This window comes from Crocuta crocuta, unplaced genomic scaffold (assembly GCF_008692635.1).
Source record: "Crocuta crocuta isolate KB4526 unplaced genomic scaffold, BGI_CrCroc_1.0 scaffold139, whole genome shotgun sequence".
In the NCBI taxonomy this organism is placed as follows: domain Eukaryota; kingdom Metazoa; phylum Chordata; class Mammalia; order Carnivora; family Hyaenidae; genus Crocuta; species Crocuta crocuta.
In genome coordinates this window covers 10,966,237-10,977,099 of record NW_027533258.1, presented here as the reverse complement: position 1 = coordinate 10,977,099, position 10,863 = coordinate 10,966,237, and the positions used below count along the sequence as shown (strand labels likewise).

General features: G+C 52.8%; 1 protein-coding gene across 1 annotated transcript; it reads right to left on the bottom strand.

The window, feature by feature from the left end:
- Nucleotides 1–5,972: 5,972 nt before the first annotated feature.
- MIS12 (MIS12 kinetochore complex component) lies at nt 5,973–10,857 on the bottom strand. Its single transcript, XM_077746596.1, has 2 exons — nt 10,784–10,857; nt 5,973–7,764 (listed from the first exon to the last, which is right to left on the bottom strand). The coding sequence occupies exon 2, from the start codon at nt 7,725–7,727 to the stop codon at nt 7,107–7,109; it is 621 nt and encodes a 206-aa protein (XP_077602722.1). The 5' UTR covers nt 7,728–7,764; nt 10,784–10,857; the 3' UTR covers nt 5,973–7,106.
- Between the last annotated feature and the right edge of the window lie 6 nt (nt 10,858–10,863).

Below are 10,863 nucleotides of genomic sequence, written 5' to 3'. Positions count from 1 at the left end.
GAGCGGGGACCCATGGGACCCAAGCGAAGGGCGTGGGGTGTCTGTCATTGGCGAGAAATCATGGCGGCAAACGACCCGACTTCAAGCTGGTTTCCATCTCGGGCCCAAAAGGCCTAACAGCAAACCCACCCCGGCATCTTATTCACGCATCTCCCCTTTATTCATGGATGTCAAATGGCATCGACCCGGGCCCCTCCTCCCCCGGATGCGTCTGAGGCTCGTCTTTCCTCCCGTGAAATAAATCCCGGATTCAGTCTCCAGTGTATTCAGTTGTCGGTTAATCTGCAGCTGCGCAACGCGGCTGCCTGGCTTCCCCTCCCGCCGGCTTCACGCAGTGGCCCTCACGGCTCCCCCCGACCGTGTCCCCCCAGCCTCAGCCCATCCTCAGCCAAGTCGCAACACCTCCCTCCACCGAGTAGCCACACAGGCCTCTCTGGGCACCTGTCTGGTGGCAGAGTCCCGCGACAGCAGCCTGTGACCGTCCCCTTGCAGTGTACCTACTGCCCCTCAGTATTTAGTCCCTGCTGGCCTCCGTTATCAGGACACTTCTGACCCCGTGCAGTCCCCTCCCGCCCACTAAGCTCTAGAATTTGCCCTGAGCGGATTCACCCAGCTTGTCTCCACAGGCCGGGGCACCTGTGTTTTTCCAACTTTCAGTCTTGGACATTGGATCTTCTACTGGCTTTTTTTTTTTTTAACGATTATTCATTTTTGAGACAGTTGGAGGCAGAGCGCAAGTGAGGGAGGGGCAGAGAGAGAGGGACACAGAATCCGAAGCCGCTGCAGGCTCCACACGACCCCGAGAGCCCCTCACTATACAGCCCTTCTGCACAGGTGACTACTCAGGGTATGATCTCTTAATACTCTTCCCTTCGGCTAATCCCCTGAGAGTGGATGCCCCCCTTCATTGCCAAAGCCAGACCCCCCATTTCGACCCCAAATCCCAGCATCTGGCTCCCGTGACTAGATCCTGTTGCGTCTGCGAGCTGATCATAGTCTTCGGTAGTCTCCCAAATGTCCAGGCCCATCTGATCCCCTTATTTCGGGATTGTGTCATTCCCCGAAAACTATGATTCTTACCACCGATCTGACGTCGTGCTCCAGCCTTTCTTAACATTCACCCGTTTGCTGCTGTCCTCAGTATGAAGCTCACCCCATCCCCTAAGTGAATGGCTTTCTTTCCAAACCCCCATAGTCTCCCCAATTAGCTTACTTTCCCCCTATACCTTGAAATTCCTGAAATTCCCCATATCCCCTTGAAATGTCTGATTCCACTGAGCTCCAATGCTTGGCTCATACTTTCTAACCCGATATTAAAACTCCAATTCTCTGGGGCTCCTGGGGGGCTCAGTTGGTTAAGCGTCCGACTTCGGCTCAGGTCATGATCTCACGACTCTTGGGTTCGAGCCCCGCGTCCCCGCGTCGGGCTCTGCTGATGACAGCTCAGAGCCTGGAGCCTGTTTCAGATTCTGTGTCGCTCACTGACCCTCCCCTGCTCACTCTGTCTGTATCTCTCTCTCTCTCTCAAGAATAAATAAAACATTAAAAAAAATTTTTTTTAAATTCCAATTCTCTCACACCATCATGTGAACTGTCAGCAATCACTTTGTGTCTGACCCGGCCACTCTGCCTCTTACGCAGTTTAAATACTCCACAATATCTGAGTTACTGCTCCCCTATTTTGAGCTCCTGATTGTCCCCCAATTTCTGGGCTTCCAATACGATGATTCCTTGTCCAAACTATCCAGCTTCTCCCCTCAAGTACTAATGGGCAGCCTTTAGGGCTCAACTGTGAAAACAAATGGATTCATTTTGGGGGGTCCTCTGCCATGTTGCTCAAGAACCAAATCCTAGAGGGGCTTAGTGACGCAGAAGGGTCACGTGCCCACATCTGGCCAGAGGCGCAGGAGGTGGTTTCACACGCACTCTCAGGAGGAGAGCATGCTATAGGAAAGAGACAGTTTCCCGGAGGAAAATCGAAGTCGCCGCAACCATGGAGGCTGGGCAGGCACACAGAACAAGATGTCCAGTAAATGGACTCCTAGCAGATCACACATGATGGTGGCAGAGATGACTATGTGGGGCAGCTCGGTCCTTTTCTGTGTCGGGCTGTGGCGGGGGGGGGGGGCGCAGATACACAGAGACAGTGGACAGTGGCTTCTGAATGCCGGAATTTAGCCGTGCGGGACATAGCAGCTCAGCTTGGGAGGACTCGTGAATTAACTTTTTAAGCATCTCATTGTTTCTTAGGAATCTAGCACCGGAGATAGTGATGAGCAAAACAGATACGACTCTCACTCTCAGGGAGCGCACGTTGGTCCCCGCGGAACTTACCGTGTGACAGGTTTCGCGTCTTCTGTAGCTGGAATTCTCACAGCCCCGTGAGGCGTTTAGTTCCTTCATTTTGCAAAATGAGGGCACAGACAGGTGAAGTGATTGGCCCCAGGTCACAAGACCGGTGACGGCTGTAGATGAACCCGGGAATCGTCTCTGGAGTGTATACTCTTATTTTTACTAGCATAATTGAGATGTAACTCACCTACCACAGAACTCATTCAAAGTGTACAATTTGGGGGCGCCTGCCTGGGTGGCTCAGTCAGTTAAGCATCCGGCTTTGGCTCAGGTCATGATCTTGCTGTTCATGGGTTCAGGCCCCGCGTCGGGCTCTGTGCTGGCAGCTCAGAGCCTGGAGCCTGTTTCAGATTCTGTGTCTCCCTCTCTCCCTCAAAGACAAAGAAATGTTAAAAAATTTTTAATAAAAAAATAAAGTGTCCAATTTGGGGGCGCTTCAGGAGTCTAGCTCAGGTTTTGTTTTGTTTTGTTTTCCAGCTCAGGACTTGATCTCCGGATCCTGAGTTCAAGCTCCATGTTGGGCTCCATACTGGGTGTGAAGACTACTTAAAAAAAAATTTATAAAATGTACAGTTCAATGGCTTCCATAGATTTACAGAGTTCTGTGGTCACCATCATAATCAATGTGAGGACATCTCATTATTGCCACACCCCTCCCCCGTCCCCCTCCAGCCCCACCCCAGCCCTAGGCAACCACAAATGGACTTTCTGTCCCTCCAGGTTTGACCCCATGGAAATGGGATCATACATACACGGTCCTTGGGGACCAGCGTCTTTCCCTCAGCGTTTTCCAAGCCCATCCCCGCTGCAGCGGGAATTCGTGCTTTGCTTCTATAGCAGAGCAACACCCCGTTGTGTGGACACGCCACATTTCACGTGTCTGTTAGGTGGGCTCGTTGGGCTTGTTTTCCACTTTTTGGCTACCACGAATAAAACTGCTCTGAACATTCTGGTACAACTTTTTGTGTAAGTGTGGACACGGGCGGGATTGCTGAGTCATATGGTAACTTTCTGTGTGACTGTGGGAGAAACTTCTAGGAGAAACTTCTAGATTCTTTCCCAAAGTGGCTGTACCTACCATTTTACATTCTCACCAGAAGTGTAGAGGGTTCCATTTTCTCCACTTCCTTTACAAAACTGAAGCTTTATTTTTTAAGTTTTATTCATTTATTTTTGAGAGAGAGAGAGAGAGAGACAGCGCGCGAGTGCACAAATAGGGGAGGGGCAGAGAGAGAGAGAATCCCAAGCAGGTTTCTAGCGGACAGTGCGCATCCGGATGTGAGGCTCAAGCTCACAAACCGTGAGATCATGACCCGGGCCGAAATCAAGAGTCAGACACATAACTGACTGAGCCATCCAGGCGTCCCCTTACCTTTTTCTTTTTTATTTATTTTTAATGTTTTTATTTATTTCTAGGGGAGAGAGAGAGAGAGATAGCGTGAGCAGGGGAGGGTCAGAGAGAGAGGGAGTCACAGACTGAAGCAGGCTCCAGGCTCTGAGCTGGCAGTCAGCACAGAGCCCGACGCAGGGCTCGAACCCACGAACCGCGAGATCATGACCCAAGCGAAAGTCGGACGCTTAACCGACTAAGCCACCCAGGCGCCCACCTTTTTCTTTTTTAAGACATAACCTTAGTGTGTATGAAGTGGAATCTTATCGTGGCTTTGATCTGCACTTCCCTGATGGCAATGATGTTGCTAGATCTTTTCCTGGGCTCACCAGCCAAGTGTCTACCTTCTTTTCAGATCCACCACCCATTTTTAAAATTGGGCTGGCTTAAAAAATGCAAAAACAAAAAAAGGTGGGGGCACCTGACTGGCTCGGTAGGTAAAGCCTGCAGCTCTTGACCTTGGGGTCGTATATTTGCAAAGTGTTCCTACCATTCTGTGCACCGCCTTCTAACTTTTGTGACAATGTCTTTGAAGTACAAAGGTTTTTGAATCTTTGCTTTTTAATTTTTAAGTAATCTCTACACCCAGCATGGGGCTTGAACTCACGACCCTGAGATCAAGAGTCGTTTGCTCCTTGGACTGAACCAGCCAGGCACCCCAACTAAGCTCTTTTGATCTTTCATCTTGAAGATATCATTGATCTATTTTTTTCCCCTTTGCTGCGTTTTGGTGTCCTAAAAAACTACTGCCTAATCCAAGATGAGGAAGAGTTAAGCCCATGTTTTCTTCCAAGCATTTTTATAGTTTTAGCATTTATATTTAGATCTTCGATCCATTTTGGGTTCACTTTTATACAATGGTGGGAGACAGGCGTCCAACCTCAAACACCAACAGCCAACGATGCATGTCATGGAGCCTAAATACAAACCCAAAGGAGGGGCTTGGAAAGCTTCCACACATGCCCATGCTGGGCCCAAACCTGTGGGGACAAAACCCCTTCGTTTGGGATCTCACCCTACATCGCTTCATCTGGCTGTTGATTCATACGTCCTTTGTAATAAACAAAGTTTGGTGAGCCACTCTAGCAAATTAATTGAGCCCGAGGAGGGGGTCATGGGAACCTGTGATCGACAGCCAGTTGGTCAGAAGCAGAGGCGAGGCACCGGGCCGGTGACGGGCATCTCAAGAGGGGGCGGCTGTGCTGGATGGGGAGTATGTCACCACACTGTACATACGGTCAGAACGGAGTTGACTTGTAGGACACCCAGGTGGTGCCCCAGAATTCCTGGACGGTATGGGGACCCCCCGAGCCCGTGCCCACACGCACATCAGAACCGAGCGCAGAGCGTCTTACGTGGTGGTCCCTTACTGGGAGCGCTGACAATACTTCTCCATCTCCGGCCCTCCATCTCGTTCGTGTTCACCCCACGACCCTTCCTGCGGCCGCGTGTTCCCGGCCCCGTGGAGGCTGATACACATCCCTTAGACCACCAGCTTTCAGATGCTGCTTCCTTAATAAGCAGCCTCCCTCCTTCTGGGTATGAATATGCGAATGTGCTAGTTAACGAGGTGTATTGGTCTCCCGTGGTAACACGTAACTTGAAACAACAGACGCGCACTCCCTCCCTCCCGGGTCTGGAGGCCAGAAATCCAAAATGCGGGGGGCACACGCCCTCTGGAGGCTCTAGTGGGGATCTGGTCTCTGCCTCTGTGAGCCGGCGCCGGCTGCTGGCATCTGGGCTTGGGACACATCGCTCCCGTCTGCCGCCGCGGCCACACTGCCTCCTGGCCTCGCCCCCAATCTCCCCGTGTCTCTAACAAACACACCGGCCGTTGGATGCAGGCCCCGGCGCAGATAATTCAGGATGCTCCCCTCGTCTCCGATCGTAGTTAGTCCCACTAAAGACCAGTTTTCCAAATAAAGCATTTTAGGAATTCCTAATTCCAGGAATCAGGACACGGCCATGCGTTTGGGGGGATCACCATCTAGCCCTCTGTACTAGAAGGTTTTAAATAAACTACAAACATGAGGCACCGGGCTGGCTCAGTCACTGGAGCACATGACTCTTGACCTTGGGGTCATGAGTTCAAGCCCCATGTTGGGTGTAGTGGTTACTTTAAATAATAATAGTAAGCCACAAATGCAAAAAAAGAAAACTTTCATTCGGACAAAAGGTCATACTGAAGAAGGAAATATGACATTCTAGACAGCAGAGATTCGAAACTAAAGCCTTTAAAATATATGCATTTAATGTACAGGACTGGCAAAGACTTTTGGATAATAAACATATTCCAGGTAAACACAGGCATCTTAAGTCTATGAATCTTTAATTGCAAATATTAATGCCCTGAGTTCCTCTTCTATATAAGGAAGCAACTCAAATCCCGTTCTTTAGGAAGACACGGAGGGCAGGAAACACCTCAATAGCCAAGTATCGCTACCCGTCCTCTCTCTCTGGGGGAGAGGAGGACATTTTACACCGATTAATTACAGAAGTATTAGACTCCACTAAATTTACGCCCAAGACACAGCTAAAATTTCCCACCGTGGGCACTAAATATTTGATGCTTAGGAGTATGAATAAATATGTTAATTAAATATTAGGCACAGGGCAGATTCCAAATCTAAATGAAGTATGAAAAAAAGTGATAAAAATACCTAGCAGTCAATTCATATAAACCTCGCTATTGGCCATGTTCCGGGTTTCCCTCGCTGTTCCCGAGATCCGCCGGGGCTGTGTCCGCGCTCTTCCACGGCTGGGCTCCCGGACGGCAAGGTGTCTCACGTCACTGAAAGCCTGATCACGGGAGGGATTTCTTTCTGGAACAAAACCAGCTTCTTTCCTCTTGACTAAAGATCCCGGGTGTGTTTTCTACTCGCTTCTGTGCATTAGTGAAGTTCCCCACGGAAGACACAGTGGTGGCTAAGAGCGGGCAGTCTGTGCTGGCTCTCGCTCGCTCGCTCGCTCTCTCTCTCGGGGTGCAGCGGCTGGGTCGTGACGAAGCCACCACTTCACCTTTTCTCATCTGATCGCATCCGGAGAGGACGTCAAGAGGCTCGAGGTTACACAAGACTCATGACCAAGGCGGAACTTTTCCAAACATCCCTGACCGGCCAAGGCGCTCATGCCTCTTCAGTCACGGTCCCCAGTGAGCGGTTACTGAACCGGGGACCCCTTCCCACGTGCTAAGTCTCTGAGGAACAGAAGCTCCAGAGAGCAGTCCCGGCGAGTGTGGAGACAGCTCGGGAGAGAGACCAAAACAGGAAGGTGCGGACGACAAGACAGAGGGACAAGGAGAATTCGAGAAATGTACAGTGAGACCACCCTTGACGTCCATCCCACTCCTGTTACCACCTAGAAATTAAGAAACTTTCAGTCTTTTGCCTTCCCTTTCCACGTCGTCCCTAATACTCTGCAGTTTTCTGGAGTTCTGGACCAGGAGCGCCAGGCTCTCCCTGAAGTCACTAGCCCCCTGATCTCGGCCAACGCCGTCCAGCTCATCGAACAAAGCCAAGGTCTGCCTGAGTTTGTCCTGAACGATCTTTTGTTCCTCCAGTTCTGCGAGAAGGGCCTGCTGGGCGCACACTTCAGTCCTGTATTTCTCCTGCAGCTCTTCAATTTCTTTCTGGAGAAGCTGGAATTCCTCCTCGCTGCAGGGGTGCGTCTCCTGGGCTTTATCTTCCGGAAGCAAGATGTGCGGGGGGATGCGCAAAACCAGCTGCAGAAACAGCTGCTCCATCTTGCCGAAGAGGCTGTCAAACCGTCCTTTCATGAAGCCGAGAAACTTCTCCGTGCACTTCCGGATCTGCACGGGGCTGACCTCGCAGCCCGGGACGCCCTCCAGCTTCTTTAGGATCACCTGCTCCACGGCCTGCATCACCTCAAACAGGCAGTCCTGGAAGGCGATGTAGACCCTGAGCATGCACGTCTGCGGCGTGAAGCCGAAGAACTGGGCCTCGTAGCTCATCGGCTCCACAGACATCTCGGCTGCTCGCTGTGCCACTTCCGCGCCGAGAAACCTGCAAACGTCCACAGGAGAAAGTCCATCTGGGTGAGCGATCACCTGACAGAAGGAGCGGATCCCGTCACAGGGAGCCAGGAGCAAGCAAGCAAAACAAAACCCAAGGAGTCTGTGCTCCCTGATGGGGCCCGGCTCACCCTCAACAGGATACAAACCCTGCCGCCCGGAGACTCTTCCCCTCCCGCCTCATTAACGAGGGCTCTGGGCTGGGGCTCGGTCTCCTGAACTCTGTCACCATCCTGGACGATGTTCATGCCTGGACAGATGGCCTAAGACTGTTTCTGGAGTTTCAATGGCCTCTGTCTCCACTCTTTTCTCACCCAGCCGCTGCTACTGGTGACCCCTCCCCAGCAGCTGCTGTTGTGACCACGACCTCGTGTGCCTTTCTCCAGCTCCCCCCTTCACTCAGCGCTGGGGTCCGCTTCCTTGCTCCGTCCCGCCGCCCCCTCCACGTAGCCTCCTCCATCGAGCACTCCAGCCACACCCCTGCCAATGTACTCAACCCCCCCCCCATCCTACCAACCCAGTCATCTAAAAACCCCAGCTGCCCGCTGAGTGGGCCTCCTGCCAGCTTCACAACCACGACCTGATTTTTCAAGGGTCTGGGGGTCATTCCTTTCGAGTGTAAACATCTAGGAAAACAGCACTCGGACCCCTGTCACTGTGGGGGTTTAGCCAAGGCACCCTTTTCTGAGCTGTAACAATACGCTTATTCTAGAAATGGGAGCAGCCTCCATATTCCTTCAGATAAAGGCAGTTAGCTCCAACAAACAGCTAGATCAACTACCAGGTGAATTCAGGAGAACCTTCGTGAAAGAATTTGAAGCAAATGGTGCAGGCCAATCTTTTTTTTTTTTTAATGTTTTTTATTTATTTCTAGGAGAGAGTGAGAGAGACAGCGTGAGCAGGGGAGGGTCAGAGAGAGAGGGAGTCACAGACTGAAACAGGCTCCAGGCTCTGAGCTGGCAGTCAGCACAGAGCCCGACGCGGGGCTCGAACCCACGAACCGCGAGATCGTGACCTAAGCGAAAGTCAGATGCTTAACCGACTAAGCCACCCAGGCGCCCCAAGTGCAGGCCAATTTTTTCACGGGAAGAGAAGACGTCACTAATCTTGAGAATATACGTACGTGATGGCTAAACCGTGTTCAACTGGTGGGCTGTGTAAAGCGGGTGGAATTTCTTTCTGCCTTTGGGCACCTGGGGGGGGCTCAGTCAGTTGGGCGTCCAGTTCGGCTCAGGTAATGATCTCACGGTTCATGAGTTCAAGCCGCACGTCAGGCTATGTGCTGACGGCTCAAAGCCTGGATCCTGCTTCAGCTTCTGTGTCTCCCTCTCTGCCCCTCCCCCACTCTCTCAAAGATAAACATTAAAAACACTTTCTTTCTGCCTTTGTAACCTCAACCACAGACGCACTGTCATGTGGACATGTGTACCCGTGTAGAAAAGGGTACAGGACTCTGTGGCTTGGCAGGGTTTTCATTTCCTCATGCTCCCCATGCTTCCCTTCAGGATCAAGTTCAAGCTCTCTGGACATAGCTGACAAGGGCCCCCATCATCTGACCGTCACTAACAGCTGTCTTCCCGGCTAAGCACCTTGGACGTGCATAACGGAGAATTACCTATTTCACGGCACCCTCTTTTTGGGCCTTACTGGATTCTCTCATCTTTCAGCTCCCATAGGAACCTACTCGTCTCTTAACGTGTGCCTCAGTCCATCTTTAACTCATCCGCTAAGTCACACCTTCTTGAAAGGTAGTTTGTGTACGCTCGCTTCCGTTTTTACCTCTGCAGTCACGTCACGTTGTCACACGTCACAGATCTGGGGAAGTTTTCCGCCGACTCTATCACAGGCATAGGCCACACCTGACATGCCCATTCTGGAGACGGGCACCTGGTCAGCACCAGAAATAACCATGTGACAAGCACCCTCCCATAAGTTTCCTCGGAGACCTGCTGGGCCATGCAGCGTACTCACAGGGTGTCACTCAACACCCCCTGGTGTTCTCCCAGACCCCAGGGGTGGGGCGGGGGAGGCAAACGTTCAGTGACTGACAAGCCCCCTGCGGTGCTGGACCATTCCTCAGGTCTTCACCTACACAGGACGCTATCCAACACCCTGATTTCTGCCAGTCTGGTACGTGTAACATTGTTTACTTTTTGTTACTTTCTGAGAGAGGGAGGGGGAGGGGCACAGAGGGAGCGAGAACCCCAAGCAGGCTCCACTCTCAGGGCAGAGTCCTAGGGGGCTCCATCTCACCCACCCCGGGATCGTGACCTAAACTGAAATCGAGAGTCGGACGCTAAACCGGCTGAGCCACCCAATTGTTTGAGTGAGGCTTTCTGAAAACCGAAAGCCCCCCTACCCCACACGCAGCCTGGGCACCGAGGGCTGAAGCTACCTACACTCTCCCCACCCCCGACCCCCAGCCTACGGTTTCCATTAGCCTGACCTGACTCTCCTGGGAGACCGGAGTATTTTCACGGTTCAAACGGCTTGACTGTGCCGTAGGACACCCCCCGCGCCCCGCAGGATGGATCAGCTCTTCAACGCGAAGCATCCATAATCTGCACCGAGATTCTCTCAAAGCCTCGCCTCAGCCGTTTCCACCGACCCTGGGCGGTTAGGGCGGGATCCCTACCCAGTCCTCACTGGGCCCCGGGCGGAAAGAGCCACCATCCAACCCGCAGCTCTCAGCGCTTTCCCGTCTTCCTCCCTTTGAGAGGCCGACTGCCAGCGCTCCGAGGAGGGGTCCCCCCCACGCTCTCCGACCCGGCCGGCCGGGCGCCCCCAGGCGAAACGATCTTAACGCGGATGTCTGACTGCTGGAAAGCGGGGCACCTCTGCGAGCAGATCAGCGCCAGGGCGCTGTCCCCGTGCGGTACCCACGCNTTCCTCACCCCCCACCACCCCTGCCGCGCACTCCCCGTTCCAGAAACCTTCGCTGCTTCCCCGCAACCAACCCGACGAGCCGTGACGCCCGCCCCGACTACTCCCTCCCAGCCAAACCCAGCTACCTTCCTTCCCCGAGATGCTTTCGTCCCCTCAGGGAAGGACCCCGCGGCCCGGCTCCCGCTCCGAGCCGCCGCCGGGTCCG